The sequence below is a fragment of the Lissotriton helveticus genome, chromosome 12 (genome assembly GCF_964261635.1).
Source record: "Lissotriton helveticus chromosome 12, aLisHel1.1, whole genome shotgun sequence".
NCBI lineage: Eukaryota > Metazoa > Chordata > Amphibia > Caudata > Salamandridae > Lissotriton > Lissotriton helveticus.
In genome coordinates this window covers 456,013,358-456,040,948 of record NC_136073.1, presented here as the reverse complement: position 1 = coordinate 456,040,948, position 27,591 = coordinate 456,013,358, and the positions used below count along the sequence as shown (strand labels likewise).

The 27,591-nt window shown below is 45.0% G+C and overlaps 1 protein-coding gene across 1 annotated transcript in view; it reads left to right on the top strand.

Annotated features, from left to right (window-relative positions):
- HSF4 (heat shock transcription factor 4) overlaps positions 1 to 27,591 on the top strand; it is a 507,465-nt gene that overhangs the window by 209,289 nt on the left and 270,585 nt on the right. Inside the window, exon 6 of the mRNA XM_078670271.1 lies at positions 2,780 to 2,844. Within this exon, the coding sequence (XP_078526397.1) occupies positions 2,780 to 2,844 (65 nt within the window). The remainder of the gene's footprint in view (positions 1 to 2,779; positions 2,845 to 27,591) is intronic.

Here is a 27,591-nt window from a genome sequence, read left to right as displayed (position 1 = left end):
TGCGGCTCCCGGGGCAGGCCAACGATGACGCTCCTCTCCTTCGGCCAATCACGGCCCGATCCCGCTGATGACGCTGCGCCGCACGGGCCAATCCCGTCGCGGCGTTAGTGAGGGGGCTCGGCTCCCTCCACCAATGGGAGCGCGGCGGCTTCGTTCTTCGCCGCGGCAGCTCCTGGACCTCGGAGCAAGTCACGGGGGGGTTTCCTGGCCCCGGGCCGCGGTGGTGATTTGGCGGCACAGGGTTTTCAAGGGCGCTGGTCACGACTAGACCCCCCTCTCGACCTCCCCACCGCCTGGGAGCGGATTTCACGAGGGGAGGCTCCACAAGCCTCCGACCCTCACTGGTAATGTGCCGATGAGCACACCGATCCCCTCCTCACGCTCCGCAGTCAAGCACCACGCGTCTCGGGTCACAACAGCACGATTTTGCAGCTGTTTTCTGGGACAGTTTTAGGAACCTTTAGCCCTGGGTTCCCAACAGGAGGCCAGCTCTTCTCAGGCCCTTGGAGATTCAGTTGTAGACACAGCACACAGCAGAGTCTTGGCAGTTTCAAGTAGGCAGGGTCACAGCACACAGCAAAGTCCCTTTCTCCTCCTCAGCTTCCAGGTAGACAGTAGAACAGGTCAGCCCTTAGAGCACACAGCAAGGCAATCTTCCTTTGGTTCTCTAGCCGTCCTCCTTCCAGCCGAGGTTCCTTCTTGGTTGCAGAATTTCAGAATCTAACTTCTGTAGTCAGGGGTCCTTTCCTTATACCCCTCAATGTCTTTGAAGTCCTTTGAAGTCTTTGTGCATGGAGGCCCTTGGTCCAGTCTAAACCAGTTCTGGGGGTTGCGGAGCACTGAGGTGTCTCTGGTTTTCTTCTTCCTGTCAGCTTCAGGGCCAGAGGTGTCAGTTGACCACCAGGAGGGAGCTAACATGGGGGAGGTAGGCCTTGGCACAGCCCATTACTTATCAGGCATTCCTTCCTCCCACCTCCCAGGCAGGCAGATGTGCCCTTTCATCCCCGGGCTGGCTCCGACCCTCTCCTCTGGGGCTCTGCAGCCCCCCCTGTCACATCCAGACCAGGCAGGCATTCCACAAACCCAGGCACACAGAAAGGTTTAGACAAGAGAACAGCCACTTTCTAAAAGTGCTATTCTCCAACACAGGATTTAAAAACACCCTTCACTAAAAGATGTGTCATTAAATTCTGAGTTCAGGGATATCTTTCACTTATGTCCCATCTGGTTCCTTTGGGAAGATAGGCTGGTATCACATGGGCCCAGCCTCCTCCATGTTACTCTATGGTGCAGATAGCCTTACAGCAGTGAGCGCATAAAATGGCTGCAGCCCACTACCAGAGCATATTACCTGCACTAGTACATGCTCTACCTTATCCATACACTGCACCCTGCCCAGGGGGGTACCTTGAGCCTTCCATAGGGGTGACTGATGTGCACGGACAGGGAAGGGTTAGGCCTAGCCCATGGGGACACTGGCCAGGCTGACATGGCAGTCACTGACTGCACACAGGCTCTGCGCTGGCAGGCCTGAGTCACCATTTTAAAGCTACTCATGTGGGTGGCGCAATCTGCGCTGCAGGCCCACTAGTAGCATTTGTCATCACCAGCCCTGGCACACACAGTGCACTTTACTAGGGACTTCGTGGTGATACAAATATGCCAATCAATATCACAATTTACAGAGGGAGCACTTACACTCTGACACTGATCAGCAGTGGCAGAGTGTCCAAAGCATCTTAATCAGCAAAAACGAAATCCAGCACAGCATCACAACACATGGGTCAGAGGCAAAAAGATGGGGGAAGAACCACGCCAAAAGGTGTCAGGTCTAACACCCTCCAAGTAATTATGGACACTGTTTCCATTCCTAGAATGTTTTGTGATATCGGTTGCCTTCTTTTGTACTTCCATTGAACTAATTAGACAAACACACCTGAAATAAACGATTTGTAGGTGAAAAATTCTGGACTGCAAAACGTGTCCATAATGTGCTGGAGTGAGGTGATCACCCTCATTTGTGCTGCAATTGACCCCAGTTTTGGCCAATGTGTTGGCAGTAGCTCATGTATCTATCCTGCCAGATGTTGAGCAGAAGTTTCACTTAAGTAGATGAAGGATCTCTCAGAAATTGTCCTGTATGAGAATGATTAGCATAAGGTGTGTCACTCTTGTTCCTGTTTTATCAACACTACAGGTACTTAAATATGTTCCAGAATTCAGATGTGCAAATTTGCAGGTCTTAACAAAACATGCAGCAAAGCACTTTCCAGATGTAATTCAGAACATTCCATTTCATTTCATGGTGGCATGCCTGGTATAATCAAGCATAGGTAGTTTCAGATTCTCGAATGAGCACAGGTCATTCCTTGGAATGGAAATGTCACCTTACTTCATTTATTACACTGCTTACTAAATTCAGATTAAAGTAACTCTCTGTCAGAAGCGTGACCGAGCAAGCTGGCGTAGTTCCCGGATTATAATGCTTCTCATAAACGAGACAGGTACATTAGTAGTTATTTTGGAACCAAATATGTTTTCTTTGACTCCCACATTTGTTTTAGATGGCCCATCTGTGACCTACAACTGAAACCTTTCACTGTTTTGCTTACTCAGAATTTGAATTGTGTGGTTTTCCTGTTGCCTGGACAGCGGTTTTGCTAATCTGAGCCCTGCCGAGGCAGATGCTCGCTTTTTGTGTGACACCTGGCCCTGTGTGCATGGACTGCTGAGTCATTGGTCATACTAACACGTGACCTTTTTTGCTCTCCAACGACAGCTGATCCAGTTTCTCTTCGGCCAACTCCAATCAAACCCGAGCCCTGCAGGAATAAAGAGAAAAATGTAAGTACCCTTGTATGACAGGCCACAGTGCACTGAAGGACAATGGTCACTCCACTGAAAGCACCAGCTCAGCTCTGCTTGGGGGCTATTGGGAGCTGGGTCACGTGACATGGTCACCGCGGTGGCCACTGATGAATAGGTTTAAAGTGCTGAGCAGGGCCTGCTGCTTCTCTTCATTCATCAGTCTTTAGAGAATCTGCCCCATCAGCTCTCTGGTCATAGCCTGGTCATAGAGATGAAAAGGAGGAGAAGGGAGTAAAGTGTCACATGTGTGGACGTCATTGTAAGGAACTTTGTATGCGAGATACGTTGTCTCCCCTTCTATGCGCAGACAATCCAAGTCCCAATGTGAAGATGGGGGTGATCTCTTTGATAATCACCTGAAATATCCTTAAAACATATTCCGTCACCCCAGATATTCCTAAATTGGCCATAATTATCGCCAATCACACTGAAATTGGTCGTAATTTGAACTGGCGGTGAATTAGTAACTGTGTCTACACTACATTCACTGTCCATGATACAGTTGTGACATCCGGTCACTTCTGCAGGTGACTCTTCCTTCTCGCTGAGTCCTGGACCCGGAAGTGACTCTAGTGAAAGCTGTGATGCAGCCCTATAAATATGAAAACTGAAACTCAATGATTGAGCAGCCTGATGAGACCTTATTGCAGAAACCATGATCAGGTGGGGGTAGATGAAATGGCAATGGACCGTGTATGTATAATTGGGATACTTCTTGACTGCACACTGCACTGTAGGCTTATCACATTATAGATGCTCACAAAGCACTATGTATTTATAATTTGGGGGAGGGGGTGGTATTAGGCTGCCAGCACACAACTGGCCCGACTATGTCAAAAACTAGAGTCCGAAATGTATTTGAGTACGTTTTATATCTATGTTTGGAGTAGATTTCCAACGTTTTAAGTGTTCAAAAAGAACTCTGGATCTACTCCAGGAATTCTGTAAGTCTTGCAGATTCCCCAGAGTGCTCACTCACACACATAACTATTTCTACGTAAGTGAATGTAAAAGGGATCCATTGCACAAGTGGAAGTGTACCACAAATGCATTTACAGTAGCAGATTTATTTTTCCTTTTTTTCTCTCCAGAAAATATTTTGCCCCATGGTGAAGCCACTTTCATCTCACCTCCATCTTTTCTCTTGTTTCTATCCATGAAAACCAATCACGGCTGACCTTGGCAGGAGTAAACCCATGTGCATATATTTATGATGCATTACTTGCTGCAAAATGCTGGTGAAGACCCACAAAGTTGCGAGCTTGTGTGTGTGTTCACCAACCTTTGATGGTGAATCAATCTAGGAGCATCCATGAACCCACATCCTTAGTCACAGGTTTACTGACATGGAACTTCCTTCATACTGGCAAAGGTTTCCTTGTTAACAAATGTCATTATAAAAGCAAAATCTAATCCCACCACTGCTGAGTTATTGAATCAAGAGTGGTATTGTGCTCCCCTAAATCCGTATTTTGCTTATTTAAAAGAAACTGTGCAAAGGATTTTAAGAATTGGTGCCAACGTTTTTGACCAAAGACCAAACAGGAGATTTATTCAAGTTTTCTGGATTTCATGTTCAGAAGCTTCCAAATCAGGAAGCACAGTACACTAGCTGCGGTGGTCTAATTCTGGTATGAGCCAGAAAAGTTGTACACCATCAAGAGAAGGAATACATGACGAGGAAAAACAAAAAAGACAAAGGGGCATATTAACAAGGCAGACGATTTGAAATTATCGCTGTTTTTGCGGCCGTTTTCGGCCGAAAAGCGGCGATAATTTCTTCGCCCTATCAGCAAAGACACGCTTTCGCGTGTTTTGCTGATTTTGCGCCCTGGTCAATAACGCCCAGCTTTGCATCTCTAATGAGATAAGCGACATTTCTCCTATTAACAAACTGCTCGCTAATAAGCAGAGCGTTAGGAAAAGTAGCGCTAACCACAGTTAACGCTACTTTCCTAACGCCTGCTTGTGACCTGTACTTAGCCATGTAATCCAATTGGAGGTGGATTACATGGCTAAGATTGTCCTGCCCTATCAGCAAGGTTATTGACATTTTTAATGGAATATCGCTGGAAAACCAGCGATATGCCATTGAAAACAGCGATAATCCCCGCTATCGCTGGGATTTTTATTTCCTCGCACTAGCAGCGGTCAGCGATGATTATCGCTGCCGCTTGCTAATATGCCCCAAAGTACTTGATATAGAAGGCAGGTAAATGAACTCTACAACCTAGGTTTGTGGGTTGAAAAATGGAGTGATCAATACAGCCAAAGAGAATGGGGTGTCAGAGCGCTGTACACGAGCATCTCTGCGACATATTCTTCACTACCACTACTACTAAAGGCCATTGTAGAGTGCACTAATACTCCAAAGGGTCTCTAGGCGTTGCATAAAATACTTTCCAAAATAATAAGGATAATGACATAGCAGAGATCTAAGTATACAAGTGAAATGCATATGGGAGTATAGTAATTCCCAGACAAATAGACTGGGTATACATCTTTATCTTGTAGTGTGTAGGTGAGCTGAAACAATTCTACAGGATCTATATGGTCATGGCCAGGGCAGTCATTTCACTGGGTTGCAGTGTTTGGATTTGGGTCCCTGTGAAAGTCAGGGGCATGACCATGGGTTAAAAATAAATCAATAACACTGAAGAAGACAGTGAGAGAGGGGAGTCTCCATCTGGCAGCATTTAGCTCCATAAATGCTCCCCCGCCACTCTCCGCCTCCCGTGCTAGGCCCTTTAAAAAAAATTTTTTTCGCAGTTTGCGCTTACACCTTCATTACTTTGTTTCAACAAAAGATATCCAGAATGCATTTGTTGCCTTTTCCCCCACATATTGGATATTCTACAGGCATCCTGGGTTGTGGATTTCTTTAGAGGGAAGCGAGAAAAGGATCATATTTTGTTTAATGTAAAAATGGGGAAAATGCGTGCTTTCAGAAAAAGGCCGCATTTTAAAATAAAATCATTTTGTCCACCACAGTTTAATGTAATTTTGTAAGTGGTGGCTAATATATTACAGTTTCTAACTAACTGTAGTTTATGGGGGAAACATGTCAAAAATCATGGATGAAATTTTAAAACTATAGATTTCTAAAAACTAAATCAAATTCTGAATTCTGCGCGGGGGCATTTGTGTACATTGCTCATGGATTTCTCAAGGAAACTAATGTTTTAAATATAAAAAAATACTGACACTAAGGAACGAAATATAGAAATTGGTGACCATGGTTTTATTTGTAATTTATAGTGCTGAAGGCCAATCCATAAAAGTAATAAAGTGTTTGTCGGTTGTCAAAAAACACACACAATTACCAAAGTCATCAATCGACTGTGATTTATAATGATTTTTTATTGTGTTTTGTTTGTGCTTCAGTTCATAAGGTAAACACCAATAAACATAAAATAGATATAAAGGAAAACACTTTCAAATTGTGCCAGAGAATTTAGGAATAGAGGTTATTTGTACCACTCTAAATTTTGGGATGCCCATAATATAAGGTGATTGTGAGGGCATTCTAAAAAATGTGCTCTTTTGTGCACACTGACATACATTTGGAAACTAAAATGTAATGGAATTCTATACTTGATTACTTGATATGAAATGCCCTACTATTCTGTGTTCAAACACATCCTGATAACAAGCATTGAAAATGCAACAGGTCTCGCATTTGGTTAAGTTAAAGCCATTTGCTTTACTAATGGTATTGTATAGCAAACAAATGGCTTTAACTTAATAAAAGGCGAGGCATATTGCATTTTTAATCCTTGTTCATTGGGACACTGGCTCACTTGGCAGGTCTGACACCACCCATTACTGCTGTGAGGATTCTTCAATTGCATCGCAGACAGAGAGCTGGGCATATCACACCTAAACCTACTGTCCACATCAATGATGGGAATTGCTTGGGCAGTTAGGGACTGGTTATTGAAATGGGAGTTGACAGACTCCTGGAGAGCCGTCCATCATTTTACTTACCCAAAAACGACTCATGTTATACTAGATAAGATAGTCTGCTTGTGGTAAATAAATAAATAATACCTCTCTTTTTGACTAGACATATATCATAACAGATAGCTCAATAAATAAGAGTCAAGATTCGAAGTAGTAGGAGTTTTGCAGGTTTAATACAGCATAAGGACAGGAACAGGACAACCTGCATAGGAATAGGATGACAGGGCCCAGCAGCTGCTGGGGCTGGATCTGGGATGAGCGCGCTGACTTTTAATAACAATACATGAGCATATATACATAACGCAAACACATAGCATTACATTGCAGTAGGCGTAGCAGTGGGTGGAGCAGAAGGTGTGACGCGTAGCAGTCGCGAAAGATAAGGGCGAAAAGAGGTGTAACAGGGCGTATACATAGACATGTGATGCAAACGTAACAGAATATGTCATGAATGGGGCGGAAACCATGGAGGGGGCTACCTAAGGAGCCGGGACCTCTAACCTGATGGTGCGCGCAAACTAGCAATGACGTATCACTAGGAGAAGCTGGGGGCTATGAACTCTGTGCTAGGAGCAGAGACTGAAGTCTGGAGAGTCAGGGCGACATGTACCTAAACAGTATCTAGTATCTGATGTTTAGAGAACATGTTGATATAAACTAGAAGTCAGGAGGGGAAAGGCTGACTTGATTCTAAGACTGGACCATGCATTATTCTACATGTAGTGCGTGATGAAGAATATTAAATGACCATTAAATGCAGTATTTCTCTAACGTGGAGACGTGAAGGCTAGACAATGACGGAAACTATTGATGCGATTCAGTAGCTTAGGAATGCAGAGAAGGAGGACTGAACTGATAACTGGAATCATAACATATTCTTGGCAGACTCAGAGACTGAGCCAGGCTGGGCCGGGCACTGCGAGGCAGGAAGTAAGTGAAGGGTCGAGGATACAGGTGGGGGCTGTATCGCTCCTCAGCGAGGCTTCAGGAGACAGGAGCTGAATCTGATGTCCGGGCCCTTTTGAGGCCTAGAAACGGGGACTTTATAATAGAATAACGTGCACACTGAGAAACGTGGCAACGTAGCTTTACATAGGCCTGATATTCGTAGTATTCACGAGGACTAGAAACTGGCATACTAGAGGTGGACACAACTGTAATTGCGTCATTAATCGAACATGGGGAATGCATATGCATATTTAATCATGCACACATAACATATGATGGATGACACGTAGGGACACAGAACATGGCGAAATTTACTTTTCCACATTCCCTCCTTGTCACTACGTTTCCATCAGGAAACATCAATTTTCATGATACCGTCTATCATTTCATACAGTATCATTTGCTCGTCTCGAATTATCCTGGAACGGGATTTAGGACGGGGCTTGGGACTAGGAATACAAGAGGTAGCACAAATGCCGCAAATCGCAGGGCCACATTGTATACAGAGGCAGCAGCTGAATATGATCGCTACTGCAATACCTAGAAAGGACAATATTTTCCATCCCCATGCGGAAATTATATTCCAGAACCAACCGGACCATGTCCAGGTGCCTGGATCTTGGTGTATCAGATGGGCAATTTTATGGAGTCTGGTTATAGCTGAATAAACAGACGGCGCGTTATTTGGAATGAAAATGCAGCAACTAGATCCGATGACTCTACAGGCCCCGCCCCTATCGGCCAGTATGACGTCAAGGACGAGACGATTCTGTAAAACGACAAATCTCATAGCAGATTGCTCTTCAGTTAAGTTACCTAGAGCAGAGGCAGTCTCATTTACTACAGCTTCGAGGGTTCTGGTTAATCTACGGATTAACTTACTATTCTGGATAGGTCCTATAAAAAAGAAGAAACCTCTGTTGAAATCTGTATACTGTTCTAGAGCAGTTTCAGTATAATCGACAATTGGGGACTCCCTTCTATGTCTAATGTGTACTAGATGTGTGTTTCTATGATAATCAGGTGGGGCTAGGAAAACTGGTGGCAGTAGGAAGGCAATGTAACAGGTTCCCTCCCAATCGAGGGGCAGACGAACATATGCGGTTTGACCACAAATAAAATAAGAATGACGTGAAGCTTTGAAAATGGATTTCCCACTGTCACTATACTTGACAATAGTAGTACAATCACTATGTCCTACGTGTATGGAACCCTTATTTCGGACACATAATTCGCCTTTGACTGGTAGTACTGAAATAGCAGGTAAGTCTGGAGTAGTATCAGACTGAACATTCAGGACCATAAAATTCAAAGAATAGTTACCTAAATTATACACTTCATTTTCTAGATCTAACCCTGTTCTGTGGGGAAGACCTTGCTTGTCTGGAAAACATGTATTGTTAAGAAAAGACATATCTGTTGAGGATGACGTTAACGTGGACCATGCTCCACACGAACCATTATGTGAAAATGGATAAGGAAAAAGTGGCAGAACTCCCTTCGGTGTCTGGAAAAGGGGGAGTCGACCACACACCCAACAATTAGTGGCATTGCTGGTCTGGTGTGAGTAATGTAACATGCGGATGAATGAGTTATTTTGCATAGCGAGGCGGTAAGAGAGTTCATGAGGAGGCAGATCACTAAACGTGTGCTCTACTGTAGCATTAGCAGACTTATTTACATGAAGAACTGGGAAATACAAGAAAAATGCATAACTGGTGCAGGAAATCATAAGGCTGAGAAACAATATGAAACATAGAAAAACGATACATCGGATTGAGTTTTGACTAACTCTCTCATTATGAGGGTCTATTTTATACATGTCAGAAACAGTCTAACCGTTTCACCTAGGGGAGGACTTAGACAATCAAACTGGCTGACTTAATTTACTAGACCGTAGTTTCTGTTTATACTCCTGTTGCGGAGTTTTCTCTAACAGGGGAGGGGTTGTAGCAATGTCTTTTGCGGGACAGTCCTTGAGAACAATGCTTTGGCAATCCTTCAAATCCTGGGAAATGTTCTTTAAGACGGGTTTCAGTCCATTAAAAAGTTTGACATGAGAAAGGTGCACCCAGCCTTTGCGTCCTTCCAACTTCACGGCTGTACGGGTGGTGAGGAGGACCTGTCGGGGCTCTTTCCAACGAGGCTCCAGCGGACTTGATCTGTCAAAGTTGCGGACCATCACCATGGATCCTGGAACGATTTCATGCGGTGCCACCTCGGTATTGTCTGGAAATGCGGCAGCAACCTGTGAACGACATGAGTTGAGGGCAGACATCAAGGAAGCTAGGTAATCTGTCAGCATATTACTTGAAACATCGGTAATACTTCGGGGTCTAGGAGTACCCCACATGTTAGGGGGGCGGCCGAAAACGACCTCATACGGGGACAGACCTGATCTGGAATGTGCGACCATGCGCATATAAAATAAAGCGACTGGTAGAGCTACTAGCCAGTCCACACCTTTCTCTTTACATATTTTGGCGATACGGATTTTCAGAGTCTGGTTATGTCTCTCTACGAGACCGGCTGCTTCAGGATGGCGTACACAATGAAACTTCCACTGGTACCCTAGCAAAAGGGAAACATGCTTCATGAGTTCAGATGAGAATGGCTGGCCGTTATCAGAATATACGACTCTAGGGAGTCCATAACGGGGGAAGAACTCACGAACCAACTGCTTGGCAGTGGTCGCGGCTGTGTAATCTGGGACTGGATATGCTTCTGTCCACCTGGACAAAGCGCATACAACTACAAGAACATACTTGAAACCTCGACATCGCTCCATCTGAATATAATCCATCTGGAGGACTTCAAAAGGGTGGTCAGGGGGCTGGAATCCACCTTGTTCCACCGGGACACTTTTACCTGGATTGAACTGACAACATATCATACAGGTACGGACTTTCTGTTTAGCTGCAGCTCGTAAATGCTTGTTGAACCAAATGTTCTGGATACTATCTAACATAGCTTTTTCCCCTAAATGTGCTGGACTATGTGCGGTATTGATAATGACTTGAACCATAGAGTCGGGGAGAAACCATGCGGTTCTACCCTTCGTTAACCATCCTTGATCTGTCTGGACCCCTCCTTGTTCGGACCATTTCTTGATTTCCTCGGGAGTAGCATGTAACTGTATGTCTATGACATCTTGTGTAGGGTCCTTAACTGTCATACATGTAGCCGGATCTGGAGTATGTGTCTGATTAACTGGAATGTCTAGAGTCTGTGCTGTAAGCTTGGCTGTGCGATCTGCTAGATCGTTACCTTGAGAAATGGTGTCAGTAACTTTCGTATGTGCTTTGCACTTCATGATAGCGATAGATGTCGGTAAGTGTATGGCATCTAACAGAGCTTGAATAAGGAGACCATGCTGAATCTTGGTTCCATGAGAAGTCATGAAACCTCTCTCCTGCCAGAGCACTCCGAAGTCGTGTACAACTCCAAATGCGTAACGCGAATCTGTGTAAACATTAACTTTCAAGTTCTTGGCGTGTATACAGGCTTGTGTCAGAGCAACTAGCTCTGCTGCTTGAGCGGACAGGGTATCAATACGGTGTGTTTCAATAACTTCGGTGTCAGTAGTCACTGCATACGCGGCGACTAGTTTTCCTGTACTAGTTCTCATACATGAACCATCCACATAAAGTGTCAGGTCGGGATCTAATAACGGAATATCTGTCAGGTCTTGTCTTGGCTTAGTCATAATGTTAACTACTTCCACACAGTCGTGTGTGGCAGGATTTGAATTAACTGATGGTAACAGTGTAGCAGGATTCAGGATGTTGCAGCGTCTGATTTCTATGTGTGGCTGGAACAGTGTCAGTTCATAACCTGTCAAACGTGCAATTGTCAAGTGCTGAGTTTGTGTTCGGTTTAAAAGAACTTCCACAGAATGTGGAACTTGTACTGTCAAGGTATGTCCTAAGACTATGGAATCACTTTGTCTGATTGCTAGTGCTGTGGCTGCAACTGACTTGAGGCACGCAGGCAGCGCCTGGGCTACAGGATCTAATGTGCTCGAAAAATAAGCACAAGGCTTGTATTGTCCTGCTTGATCTTGTGTGAGAACAGATAATGCTGTACCTTCGCGTTCAGTGACGAAAAGTGTAAAAGGCTTACTGTAGTTCGGTGTTGCTAGAACTGGAGCTTGGCATAGGGCTTTCTTTAACTCATTGAAACTAAGTGTATGTTCAGATGTCCAAGGGAGGACAGTCGATACGGCTGCCTCCTGTGTCGTTAACTGTATCAGTGGTTTGGCTAGAAATGCATACTGGGGAATCCATTGTCTACAGTAAGAAGTGAGGCCGATAAAAGCACGTACCTCCTTCTGGGTCTTGGGCTGAGGAAGACTCGCTATTAACTGGATACGGTCTGGTGTCAACTGCCTACCCCTCTTGGACAGTAAGTGTCCTAAGTAGACCACTTGCTGGACACAGAATTGAAGCTTAGAAGGGGACACCTTGTGCCCCATCTCGGCTAGGAAATACAAAACTGTAAGGGATGCTCGCTCGCATGCACGTTCAGAACGGGCTGTGATCAGTAGATCATCGACATACTGGAGCAGGGCAGTGTCAGTTGGCATGTGAATGTTGTCTAGTTGTCTCTTGAGTGCTTGACTGTAAATACTAGGACTTTCTGTGAAACCTTGAGGAGCTCGTGTGAACATATAGCTCCTTCCATTTAAACAAAATCCGAAAAGGAACTGGCTGTCTGGATGAATAGGAACACTGAAAAATGCGTTCTTGAGGTCTATTACAGTAAAGAACGTGGCTTCGGAATCAATGGCTGTCAATAGGGAAGAGATGTCTGGGACAACTGGGTACTGCGGAATAATACATTTATTAAGCTCTCGTAGGTCAATCACTAATCGATATACTGGGGGTGCATTTGGATCAGTACGTTTCATGACTGGAATGATCGGAGAATTACATACATTGGAGTCAGTTTCTACAACCACTCCTTGAGCCATGAGCTCGTCAATAATTTTGGATAAGGCTGCTACAGCCTCAGGTGGCAATCTGTACTGTCTGATTCGTGGTAACACTACACCTGGCTTGAGAGTCACACGATAGGGTGTGATTTGCATGTAACCTACATCAGTTGGACCTTGCGCCCATAAATACTGTGGAACATTAGACAGTCTTGAATCAAAATCTCGTAATACATAGTGACCCTTGAAGTCACGTAGGAACAATCGTATTCCCTCTGGGGAACAGCATATAACTGCACCTAACTCTTTCAGTGTTTTAATGCCTAATAGGTTTTCTGGACATGACTTAGTAAGTAACAGATCAGTAGTGCGGGACAATGGACCTACTTCTAGAGTAACTGGCTTTGAAATCTCATTTACGATAGGTTTTCCTGAAAATCCAAGGGAAACATTTCTTGAGCCTGAGAGCGGAGCCCCTGGAACTTCGGCGTGACTAATTGTGGTCCTACTTGCCCCTGTATCAATCAAAAACTTTCTGTCTTTCCCTAATACTTGACTATGAACATAGGGACCTTCTTGATCTACAGGTATCTCGATGAGAGGCAAGCCTACCTCCCTCTCTAGGCTGTTTCATGAATACTGCTGGTACTCTGGATACTCAGACTGTGCATACTGGTACATCTGCGATGTAACATGCTGTGTTGCAGCAATAGGCTGCGGTGCTGGAACTGTCTGTTGTGCATTCTGTGGCTGAGGAATCTGTGAAACTTGTTCTTGTCTAGGCGGACGTGGTCTTTCTTTTGTTTTACCGGTAGCTATGTTGTGTTTCAGAACTGCACACTCATTTATAAAATGACCTGGCTGTTTACAATAATTGCAGTTCCCTTTAACGGGAGCTGCAGGGTGACTGGCTTGATTCGGACCCCTCTTCTGACTGTCTTGAGGGACAGATTGTGCAACTAGTACTTTCATTTTCGTGTCTTTCATACGTTTTCTCTCGTGTTCTTGCTCTTCCCTGATTCTATTCTGGTGGTACTGGAGCATTTGCAACATCTGGGACGGGGTATTAGCTTGCCAGGTACTTTCGACTTTCAGAACTCGATTTTTAATTTGTGGACTTGAATTCTCGACTAATTTAGTAACAAAAAGGTGAGGGTATGACTCACTACTTGTCTTGAGGCCACTGTTGATGCTAAAACATTTTTCAAATCTAGAATAAAAATCACTAATATCCTCATCTTGCTTCTGTTTACAGGCTGAGATTGCATCCCAGTCTTCTTTTCTAGTTGTCAATAATCTGGGTAAAACTTGTATCAATAATTCTGGTAATTCTTTACATTTATCTCCAAGGCCGGTACCTGGTACTCGTGCCTTGTCTTCGGCTTCTAGAACTGCCCAATCGATCTTTTTCTCTCCCACCTCCCATTCTTTTTCCTTGAGCTTTTCATACACCCCTGCGGGCAGCAGAACCTTTAACATTTTAATTATATCTGGGTATGTGTATTCTCCCATACGGAGCATGTCTTTTAGTTCTCTATGGAACCCTGCTGGATCTTTGTCATGACAGGGAATTAATTTCTTCATCTCGAGGAGTTCCATCTTTGTTATTGGAGTGTATACAAACACTCGCTGCATTTCGCCACCCGTTCCTTTAACTGGGTGGACTTCTCGTAACGGATTCTGTCTCTCCATGTAAAATGGTTTACTTTCTGGAGGTGAGACATGAACAAAATGCGGGTTCAGAAACGTTCTATATTTGTGACGCTGTTCTAGAATGACACTAATTAAATCGGTACCTAAACCTTTCCATCTATACTGGAGTAACTCGTTCAGGACATCATGTAACGGACCTGGATCAGAGTGCTGACCCTCATACAATGTAATGAGGTGCTGAATCATATACATACCCACCAGTCGTTGTTCGGCTGGGGGCATTTTCAGAAACATTTGTGCCACTATTTTGTCTGGAAAAGTGGTAGAATCAGTAATCCATCTGACTGCTGATCGGGCTAGTTCTTGTTCATGCATGGTACTTAACTCACTGTAACCGATTCGTGATTTCAGAATGTGATCGGTAGCTTGGAAAACTTGTTCTAGTGAACCTTGTTCTGGTGCTGGATGATGGAAAGTAGACTTGTGTTCTAGGCGTAAATGGCGATCTGGAAATCTAGATTTTCCTACATACGCTATTCTGGCGGGATTCTCGTCCTCTACCTCTTCAGTATCAGAGTTACTTTCTTTCTCGCTTACTTGTGCTGCTTTACGTTGTTCGTGTATCTTTATTATTTCTCTACGGATTTTCTTGTACATACTCTCCACAGCACCGACGGTCTTGTGCTTACCCTCGGCTATATTATCACTCCACCTTGTCAGGATTTTCATTTCGGCCGGATCTTTAGACGGGTAATCTTGTTCTCTTATTAGACAATTGATCAGAAACTTTAATATCATGAGCTGGATCTCGGCTTTCCTTTGAGACATGGCCTCGCTAATACTTTCTGGATCATCTCCTGTACGGATGAAACGATATATTCTGTCTAGATCTTCTTTCATATTCGGTAAGGTGACTAGATACTCGGCCACCTTTCTTACGCGGAATGAATATAAAACCATATTATCCTCGCCTGGGACTGGATCATAGCCGCATTCGGCAAGGGATTTTCTTATTTCTGCTACAGTCTGATGTCTGGGCGTACGCTGTGACGCTTGTGCATGTAATTCGGCTATCGTTAAACGCTTGTGTGGCGGCGGGGTTTGAGGAGTACCTCCCCCTGCGGCCCCTAAACTGGAGTCGTCTACTGAGGCTCTTCGTCCTGGCAGAGTGGGAAATGGAAATGCAGGCTGGACTTGTATGACGGACTGGACCGGGGGTACCGTAACAGGTACTCCGGTGTCTGGAGGAGCGGGAAGTGCCTGATTTACAGGGACTGGTGGAGCGCGAACAGGATTTGCATATTCTGGGACTGTGTCGTCCAAATAGGACGAAATGAAAATATCAGCTGCGGTCTGTTTGTGACGTAGCTTGGTCGGAACTAATGGTGGCGGGAAATTACTGGATGCCTCTGGGGTCGCTTTTGGCAAGCCCTCGGCAAGAAGAGGATACATACCCCTAATAAGGGCATGCCTCTGTCTGTCTGACTGTTCGGCTTTGACTTGTTCACCTATCTCGATTAGTTCTTTTTCTTGTGCTCGTTCTAAGGATTCTCTACTTAATTCTGACTTTCTGATTTCCTTTTCAGTTCTCTTATGAGATTCTTTACGCCATAACTCGATGGCATCTTTCTGTGACTGTCTGGCTTTCTTTTTCCATAATGCCTCTTCTACTCGCATGATGCATTCGGCATCCCATGTACCCGATACGGGCCATCTATACTTTTCTTCTAACTGTTTGGTATACTCTACCCATAAATCTAGATACAATATGGCGCTTATGCCATGCTTCTGATACATAAAATGACCTGGACTGTCCCTCGGCGGAACAGGAACTGCTTCTTCTAACAAACCTTTTCTAGTTTTTAGCTGACGTAATCTCGAAAAGAGAGACATTGTAAACTTGAATCGGAACACAATACAATACACGAGAAACAATAACAATTGGGAGAACAATTCAGGCATACCACGACATTGGAAATACATTGAACAACATCATAACATAACAGTTCGGACAGAATATTACCTGGAATACTGAGAACAGAAACACAAGAATTTCTCGAGAACGGAACAGACTAGAGTTACTGGATGCACTGCTGAAACAGTACGGAACATACCGGTCCCATAAAGGGACGCATCAAGACCCGTATCCACCTAGGTGAACACTTCGTTTGTGAGTCTGTGTACCACCAACCCACGGACCAGAGTCAATTTAGATTGACCCTGTCTAGATACTACCCCAGTAATGGTACTCACCGGGCAGCAAGAACGGAAAGCCTCGGACTGGACTGGACTGCTACGACGACGGACGACGAACTTCGGACTTCAGTTACGGGTGGGCCTCCGGATACCTCGGACCTTGGACTCTTGGCTTGGGCTCTGGTCGGGACTCGCCGCGTTCCTCCACCGTCTCGTTTGGATGCTGGACCGCCTCCTCCGTCTCCTCCGTGGGCCTGAGGGATACTTGAAGCAGAAATATCTGCCGGTGCGCAGAAGAGTTCCGTCACGACTGCAGAGGGTCAGGGGGTCGGCGTGGCTTCACCGACGCGTGGGGAAAGGGCAAGTCCCTGTTCGGGCGCCATTATGTGGTAAATAAATAAATAATACCTCTCTTTTTGACTAGACATATATCATAACAGATAGCTCAATAAATAAGAGTCAAGATTCGAGGTAGTAGGAGTTTTGCAGGTTTAATACAGCATAAGGACAGGAACAGGACAACCTGCATAGGAATAGGATGACAGGGCCCAGCAGCTGCTGGGGCTGGATCTGGGATGAGCGCGCTGACTTTTAATAACAATACATGAGCATATATACATAACGCAAACACATAGCATTACATTGCAGTAGGCGTAGCAGTGGGTGGAGCAGAAGGTGTGACGCGTAGCAGTCGCGAAAGATAAGGGCGAAAAGAGGTGTAACAGGGCGTATACATAGACATGTGATGCAAACGTAACAGAATATGTCATGAATGGGGCGGAAACCATGGAGGGGGCTACCTAAGGAGCCGGGACCTCTAACCTGATGGTGCGCGCAAACTAGCAATGACGTATCACTAGGAGAAGCTGGGGGCTATGAACTCTGTGCTAGGAGCAGAGACTGAAGTCTGGAGAGTCAGGGCGACATGTACCTAAACAGTATCTAGTATCTGATGTTTAGAGAACATGTTGATATAAACTAGAAGTCAGGAGGGGAAAGGCTGACTTGATTCTAAGACTGGACCATGCATTATTCTACATGTAGTGCGTGATGAAGAATATTAAATGACCATTAAATGCAGTATTTCTCTAACGTGGAGACGTGAAGGCTAGACAATGACGGAAACTATTGATGCGATTCAGTAGCTTAGGAATGCAGAGAAGGAGGACTGAACTGATAACTGGAATCATAACATATTCTTGGCAGACTCAGAGACTGAGCCAGGCTGGGCCGGGCACTGCGAGGCAGGAAGTAAGTGAAGGGTCGAGGATACAGGTGGGGGCTGTATCGCTCCTCAGCGAGGCTTCAGGAGACAGGAGCTGAATCTGATGTCCGGGCCCTTTTGAGGCCTAGAAACGGGGACTTTATAATAGAATAACGTGCACACTGAGAAACGTGGCAACGTAGCTTTACATAGGCCTGATATTCGTAGTATTCACGAGGACTAGAAACTGGCATACTAGAGGTGGACACAACTGTAATTGCGTCATTAATCGAACATGGGGAATGCATATGCATATTTAATCATGCACACATAACATATGATGGATGACACGTAGGGACACAGAACATGGCGAAATTTACTTTTCCACATGCTCACCAAGCCTACATACAGCTATAGTGTACACTGAGTATTTGTTCAGAACAACAGCCGCACAACCCCTTGCTAGTGATTGTATGTTTCGGCTGACCACAGCAGCGTTACCTGCATGGCACTACAAGTTGCAATTGTGGAGGACGAAGCAGACACACAAGACAATACAGAGCTACTTCAGAGAAAATAGGGGTGCTGCATCCTCCCTACTACTCGAATAGGAAACTTTAAATAGAATTCATATGGGGAAATTGCATTAAAGTACCATGTAGGATAAAGCCAACACTCTCAAAGGAAATAGAGAAACAGGAGGAGCAGCTGAGAGAGATGGAGAGAAGGACACATGTAGATCCCAGACAAGAGAAGATGCGACTGGAGAAAAGGGAGAAATGTGCCCACTCAGAGAAAACATTAATGGTTTTGAATAAACATGCAACACAAAAAGATGGACGGAATGTTGAACATTGTCAAACATTCACCCCCAGTCACAGATCTAGGTTTAATCCATCGTTATTTTGTTCACCACGTCACCCCAGTACAGACATAGCCATATGCAAATCAGTCTTGACCCTGTGCCTCATGGGAACAGTCGAGACCGAACTGCCAGGCCATGTCTTCCCTTTACTGGAATCAAGCATTCTAGGAACAGTTTCGGGCTTTCAGCCCTCATCAGCCAGGATAGCTTGACTCCAGTGGCGTAGTGAGCACGGGACCCACGTCTGGGCATACCCTTCCCACTTAGGGTGAAAATGCAACACAACACGATGATCGACGGTATGTTGAACATTGTCAAACATTCACCCCCAGTCACAGATCTGGGTTTAATCCATCGTTATTTTGCTCACTACGCCACCCCAGTTCAGACATAGCCATATGCAAATCAGTCTTGACCCTGTGCCTCATGGGAACAGTCCAGACCGAACTGCCAGGCCATGTCTTCCCTGGACCGGAATCATGCATCCTGTATGACATTGTTCTGCATTCTGTCCATCAACTGTTGTTTTTGCATTGGTCACCCCGAGTGGGACGGGTATGCTCAGACATAAGTCCTGTGCTCTCCATGCCACTGGAATCAAGCTATCCTGTTTGATGAGGACTGAAAGTCCGAAACTGGTCCTAGGATGCTTGTTTCCAGTCCAGGGAGGACCTGGCTTGGCAGTTTGGGCTGGACTGTTTCCATGGGGCACAGGGTCAAGACTGATTTGCATATGGCTGTGTTCAAACTGGAATGGCATGGTGAGCAAAAATACGATGGATTTAGGCCCAGATATCTGTACTGGGGTGAATGCATGACATTGTTCTGCATTCTGTCCATCAACTGTTGTTTTTGCTTTTGAATAAACATTATACTTGATCAAGGCACAAACGTGAATGGGGCAAGACAGGCCTCCTTCTAGCAAGGATAATCAATCCAGATAAAAAGGGGAACTCATATTATAGATGCCAAAACAACTTAAAGAGACCTGGTCTACTCCAAATTTGAGATACCAGGGATAGGCCTAGACCTATGCGCAAACAATAGATTAGCATGGCGCCAAACAAAAAGTCAAGATATCATTTTCACATATAGTTGGGTAATCGTGGCAGATATATATGTCGGTTACCATGTACGGAACATTCATGCCCAACAGCCACTATCAAACGCTTTAATTATCGCACCTTGCAAGAAAAGGCACCAAAATGTTAGACATTCATTAGGAGTTATAGTTTAACAGCAACCTCGGAAAGATGGCCTTAGTGTGTGTGGGGCAGAGTTAAGCCTAGTATTAATGGGGTTTATATAAAACAGAAAAGGTCAGAGAAAGACACTATTTGAAGATCAATGGGATGATACATGAGTGAAAAGTCTACTTATTTATTTTGGTTTAGACAGTGCGCATAAACAGCAGGACTCATGGTGAATGGGCACGTTCTACCGTGATAGATTGTACAGGTGAAAATAAAGTAATTTAAATTGTGAACAGGCTTTACACTGTAGCATTTTAGTTGGGGGAGGCACCCAGCATGTACTCTTGGATAATCAGGTAGAAGCAATGGAAACAGTACTACAATACATATGTGTGGTTTGGTGAATATACAAGGGAAGGTCTGGGTGTAGTGGGATTTTTTCAGTAGGAATAAGTTTGTAGGCAGGCTACAGAAGGGCTGTGTGCGATCGAAGCCCTGTGGAGGAGGGGCTGAGGTGATCTGTGTATGAATCTCTTAGAGAAGGAGCCCTGCTTTTAAAGGATTCTAGGGTGAGTGGGGCCTACGTGCGATAGTGGTTTGTGAGTAAAGGGGTCCATGTATGAAAAGGTTTCTTTCCATGAAAGATTGTGCTTCATGAATACGCTGCAGGGATACACTTAAGCAGGGAGAGTTCGCGGTGTATATTTGACGGGCACAGATGCACGCCAGCTAAGGTTTCGGTCGTGACTAGTGTCTCACCTCGCTGCGATCTGGAGTCCCACTCCTTTCCTCGGGATCCAGATCCACAGCTGCCGCCACAGTGCGCAGGAAGCACAACCTCTGACCCTGACTAGAGTTTCACACGCATGCGCACACCACCCTTTAGCAAAGATGTTCGGAATCCGTGGTGGGGACTAGTTCACCTTAGATGACAAGCCGGGTAGCACAAAGGTCAGCACCATGTGGCAGTCTTACCAAACACTGCAGCAAGAACCCTGTGTAACTAACGAACCCCCACTCCTCACCCACCAACAAGGCCTCCTTTGGCTCCACCCCCCTCACCAACCCACCCCGAGGTCTCCATTGGCCCCAGCAAGCATTGAGCACTAGCCGCTGGCCAGCATCTTGAATGCCCCTTGTGATCTACCCGCTGACGGCAATACTCCTTCACCAGCCCACCACACCGCTGAGGCCGGGGGGGTAACCATTCTGACCTACAGATATTGGTAAAGGGCGGAGGGAGCACACTGCCGGACGTACCCGCACAACTGAGTACCAAAGGCTTTCTACTGGAGTGAGTCATGCACTGCATGTACCACAGTGCATCTCGCGAGAGTTGGCTGTGGGTTGCGGAAGACAGCTGACCAGTGGCAGGAAGAGGGGACGCAGGGTACGCTTTCGAAAGGCAGGCGCTTCTTCTTGCCGGATAGTGACTCGCTCTGTATCGCTACGTTCAGTAACACTAGTGCCTACAGCCGTCAAGGTCGATACTGTGTTGGGTGGCCTTTCTCCAAAAGAGGAGGGCGAGTTGGAGGACAGCGAGATAAGTGGCGTGGATAGCGGCGACCCCCAGGATGGAGGTGAAGTGGCGGGACTGGCCTTGCGCTACCCTGCGGTTCGGCGTGGGAGCTTTCGGCGCTGCTATTCCCCTCTGCCTCACACCTACAGACAGAAGGAGCCACAATACCGCTCTCCTCCTGCTGGCTCAATGCGCCCCCAACAGCAGTAGTGCGAAGGGAACTCGTGGCCTTCTTTTTGGGAGTGCAGCAGCACCTTGCTGGATCGGCTCCGGTACCGAGGTGGCGGCTGCGGGCGTGTTGCTAGGGGCACCCTTCATAAGCCATACTGGGAGGATGAGCGAGGGGGCCGAGACTGGAGTTGGGGTGGAGGAGCTCCAGAGAAGCCCCCGAGAAACTTTGGAGGCAATAACAGTGGAAGTAGTTGGAGAGATGCGACCTCCAGGAAGGAAGGAACCACAGCGCTACATAACACAAGCGCTCGCCATGACGTAGACTTCTCTCTTTTAGGTCGGCTTTCCTTCAGAAGTAAAAGGTTTGTTATCTTTATGGGGCCATGTGTTTGGCCCCATAAAGATAAGAAACATTTTATGGCAGAAGGAAGGCAGACGAGCCTGTCCAAGTGTGACGGCGCAAAAAGAGAAAAGTCTACATCACCAAAAGCTATTTCTCAATGGCTGGCCACCGTTTAGCATAAACGCTGACGCCGGCCAATGGGAACGAGGGGCGGGGCTTAAAGCTTGAAACTGATACTCACTCAACAACATAAAATCTCACCTGCGCGGACTGCGCATGTGCGCAGCCCGCGCAGGTGAGACCTAAAAACAGGCCTTTGTGTGGGTGGCAATATAACCTGCAATAAAAAAAGCTCCCAAAATGCAACATGGAAACATCAAGATTTATCCACAGGATTTCAGTCATTCAGGCACCCAGGCAAACCTGCCAATTCAAGACCTTTCTGAAAACTAGACACCCAAGTGAATCCAGCGTCCAGGGTGATTGCATGGCTGGCACAAATTTTTCTTACCCACCCCCCAATGCCTTGTGGATGTCAAACTTTGGCTAAAATTACAGATGTTCCTCTAGTTTCTGTGAGGGGGAATTTCCAGAATCTGCAGGGATTGACAAAAGTCCTACCCCCCACGATTCCCACACTTCTCCTGACGCAACGGTAGTCAACTTGTGTGAGTGGGCCTGTTGCCTGCAAATACCAAAATGCAATGTGGAAACGTCAGGACTTTTCCATTACATTTCAATCATTCTATGGATGTGGGTAACTTCTATATTTGGGGGTTGGCCGGCACGCAAAGAAACTTACCAATACTTGAATTTTTAAAACCAGCTACCCAGATGATTCCAGGATGGTGTAGCTTGTGTAGACCTCACTTACCCAGAATGCACTGCAAACGACACATTTTGGCTAAATTCATAGACTTTTCTCTATTTTATGTGAGGAGGAACTTCCAGAATCTGCAGGAATTTACAAACGTCCTACCACCCAATATTTCCACACTTCTCCTTATACAAATTGTACTCAACTTGTGTGAGTGGGCCTGCAGATGTCAAACCTTGGCTAAAATCACAGAGTGGTCGTGATCCAGCGGGCTATAGGAAATATGTCATAAGCAACGCTACCCAACTCCACTATATACACCATCAATCAATAAACTCTCATAAGGCCCATAAATCTAACATGACATATTATAACCAACTGAATCATGTGACCTAATTAACCTATTCACAAATTATATACAACCATGGTAAATGAATTCATCGTACTTCACAAATCCTACAAGCTAATTAAGCCCTGTGGCGATAAGATCTAGCTATAAGTAACCTATACCCATGAAAATAACAAGACCAGCTTGTTTTCCAAAGTAAGATTTTTATTAGCTACTCATTTGGAAAATGTATTAGAATTTTTATTTAAGCATTTTTTATTTGAATCATTGCAAATGAATATGACAATTTTATTATGAATCAAAATTATTATATCAAATGAAAATTATCAGTTTGGCATTTTTCAAAACCTAAGTCCCTAACTAATGCTAACTATAAAGAAAATTTAAAGAGTAAAGTCTTTGAGGGTTCTTACGTGTTCCAAAAGAAGTCCAACAGCATAACGCCCTCATCAAAAGGTCTGCAAGGAGAAGCAACACTCTTCCACGGGGCAAGAGTTTTTATACCTTTCTACGCTTAGCTAATCTAAAAATTTTATATTTTTCTCTGCCGAGTTGGAGTCCCATTGGTTCAAAAGTGACAGGCGATGTGTCACCACATTTCAGAATCATAGTTCCGTCATCATTCTTAGAGACCATTGTCTCCAGTTTTCGAACAACGCAGTTTCCTCCAGTTCGCAACAATTGCAACAAATGAAGTTTTTAGCTTCCTCGGATACGTGAATGTCACAAGCCTTTTGCCGGTCCCTGGCCTTGGCCTTGTTCGGCTAAGAAAATGTCATCTCAGCACGACAAACTTTTCAGGCAGGAGAAAACTGTTGCCATCATGGACTCACTCTGGCTCCAAGCAGATTTTTGCAAGCACGGAAAATTTCACTAGGCCCAAAACCTTTTTCAGTAACTATTGTATAAACAAACACAAGAGAATAATTAATGCGAGTAATATAATTTGTTCTGTTGCCACCCTCCATTGCTAATAATTAACCCATTAGTCTAAGTTACCTAGCAGAAGCAAACAAATAAAGCAGCATTTTATATCTACCATTCTTCTTATTATCCAGCAAGGTTCTTTATGCACCTATAGAGAATAGAGTGACACCACATAGACAGGGAAGCAAAATAAGCACATGCCATTTATTCTAAACAGCTGCAGTTAATTTGACATGACAAATAGACACGATTAATTTATTATTTTTCACAAACAAGGAAATGCAACATAATGCACGTTTATGAGCACACATGTTAGTAGCCCTTTATGTAATTTCTCATGTATGTAACTTAAAACTAGGTTGAATTAATACACACATAGCACAATTTGTTAATCTTATTATTTTATTTATGGAAGTGTGACTTCACGAGTTGAAATGAAAAACATTTCTGAATCTCGCTCCATCAGTCGCACATTCTGTGAGAGAAATTTCCAGAATCTGTGGGGATTTACTAAAGTCCTATGGATCATTGTTCCCATACTTCTCTTGATAAAACCAGCAACCGGTTTGAGTGGGAGGGTTCATCACCAGTGACAGGAACCGGTCAAACCTTATACCATGTGAAGTCAATGTAATGCCAATGTGATTTTCACATGATTACATAGTTATAGTTTTGGTCCGTCCCTATGGCATGCAACAGGTCCACCAAGACGTGGTCTACCATTTTTCTCAGTAGAAGTGTGGGAATGCAGGTCGGTAAGACTTTGGCTATTGACTGGAAGTGCCAGAGAAATGTAGGAAAAATTGTGTATTTGACCAGTGTTGCAACGGTTGCAAATATGCCAGCCAACCCAGGCTCAAACTGTTGCAATCATCCCCCGTAGAAAGAGAGCGATTTTGATCTATTTTTAGGTCAAGCCTAGGCAGTGCGCATGCGCTGTCTGCAGGACCTGCAGTAAACAGAATCGTGAATGTAATCCCGCCTGCCGCTTTCCATTGGTTCACTTCGGTGTTGCTTTGCTTTCCTGGCTCATTAAGGATGGCGCTCCGATACGTCACTTCCGTTTTGTGGGAAGCTGCACCGACCAACTACAGTTAAGTTACGCTTTAGGTCTCTATGTCTTTCGTTTTGAGACTACTTCATTAATTTATTTTTTGGGATTCGCCATTGCGCACACTTCACAGGTTGCCACGTGCATATGTTTAATATGCACAGGTGCCATTATATTGGAGCAGGGTGCCCACTATCATTATTATTACTTTCTATGTATTACCATGTCGCCTGCTTCATGGGCCACCATGTGTGTAATGTTTATGAGCAAGGGCGCCGTGCTTTCTTTCACTTTGAGCAGTCGGCTTAAATCCTCTTTCGGGTGACCAAACACATACTTACACTAAAAAACTTAGGCACAGTTCACACATGATAGACTATCTTAGCGGCGCATTCACGTTCCAATGGGAAACAGCCGTTACATTGCATGCAATATAACGCAAGTTGTTACATTGACTTGCTGTAGGGTGCGCGCTAACCTAAGGAATAGTGTAATTTACTATTTCAACATCTTCCCTACTGTTGCGCACGCTGGAGTTGGAATAGTAAATTATGTAAATGTAAATGTAAATGTAGTTGAGCTTCTATAGCGCACAGCTACCCGCAGTGGGTGTCCCGGCGCTTGCTTAGGGAACCCTTCCTGGTATTCCCCTGTGAGATAGCAGGGTATCCACAAGGTGAAAGTCAGGCATCCCGCCGCGAGGGGCCGTTGTGGAGATTAAGCAAGCTATTGCCCAGAGTCGCAGAGTGTGAACCCGTGAGTCGAGGAGGCACCGGAGCGAGAATTATCGAGTCCGTGGAATTTTTAGCCCAAGACCCGCCGAGGCGGGGAATTGAACCCTGGTCCAGGACAGATCTCAGCTTCCGGGTCTGCTGCCTCTAACCCCTGAGCCACACTTCTCCACGATACTATACTATTCCTAAATCCAGCGTGCCCCCTACAGCAAGTCGATGTAATGACTTGCGTTGTAATGTACTGCAATGTAACAACGGGGTCGTTGTAATCGCATGCATTTACAACGCATGCGATGTAAGATGCTATATTCCGTTCCCACACCAAACAAAAACAAACTCTGAAGCTTGTTTTTACACAAACAAACATGACCCATGCGCCTCAGGACTTTGTCTGTAATGTCACCTCAGGCGGGTGCCATGCTGTAGGTTTCAGCACAGCGCCCACAATGATTCCTCATTTATAAATGCTGTGGCCGTGGGGGGGAATTATTACAACTAAGAACATGTCTTAAAAACCAGAGTTACTGACTTTGGCCCTGGAGAACCAAGTTCGAGTCTCGGCTCCACTTCATGTGATTTATTTTTACAAATAATTTAATTATTTACCCGTGCCTACAAAAGCATGAATGGTTCCATTGTGTGATGAAACTGGTGCTCACCTAAATCGCTCTGACATCTTCAGGTCTAGTTCGCACGGTATAAAGTTGCAAAATGTATACCGTCATTAACAAGCTGCCTGACTTTAATGGGGGCTGGGCCAGAGACGTTTTAAGGCATGGGCAAAGTGGGCTCTGGCCCAGGGCCCCAGTCTATCAGGGGGCCCCCTGATAGAGCCAGCTCTGTTCTGCAGAGAGTCTTGCCCTGATGACCTTGAATAATTCTTCAATGGCTTCAAATACAGTTTCCCTTTAATGTATGTTATATGTGGATGATGAGTGAGAGGCTATTACAGACATTTTGCAGAGAAATGTTGGGCTTATGTTTCATGCAACATCCATAAAAAAGTTTCTTTTAGAGCAAAACAAGACCCCACATATGAGAAACTGAATGGTTTCACGGAGATAATTTGCAGTAATATTAGTGAACTGCTGCTGTGTTGCAATATTACAAACACACATCACTATCCCTGAATATTAGATGTAAACACATTTAGAATTTGAACGAGTGTGTCTGCGCACTATCAGTGACCTGGCCAAAAAGGGCATGAAAGAGCTGAAAGTGGCTTGTAAATTCAAAGCAGGGCCCCCCAAAATCCGTTTGGCCCAGGGCCCCCAAAATCCTTAAAATGTCCCTGGGCTGGGGCTGTTTAGCCTTGCATATGCGCAGTCTAAACTTCATCTTTGACGTTGCCTAATGTTTCCTGCGAGTTACAGCTGGAGGCGGGGCCGGAAGTGTTGCTAGGACCGGCATGTTCTAGGCTTTTATGGTAATTGATACACAAGGTTCTCCTGATTGAAATAGACGTGACAGGCTGGGCTGGCAGTAGGACAGTGGGGGTGGGGGGGGGGGGGGGGGGAGATGGGGGGGGGGGACAAGATCGGAAAAAAATGGCAGAGCACAATAATAATACTAATATAAAAGAACATAAGCAATGCCCTGCATGATCTGATATACCAAACTAAACAGCAAAAGCATCGCACTCAGCAATTTTTTATTTTAATAAGAAACATAGTATGTGCCTTAGATGTGGAGCATTGAGTCAACAATATCAAAAATACGCAATGCACAAATGCAGTCCTGAGCACACTGCGCCCCAGGCTAATTACATACTGCCAATCTAAATAAAGTACACACAATCCAAATCCCATTCCAAAACTGGAGGATCGCTTTGAGCCACAATGTTTTTTTTAATTGGTC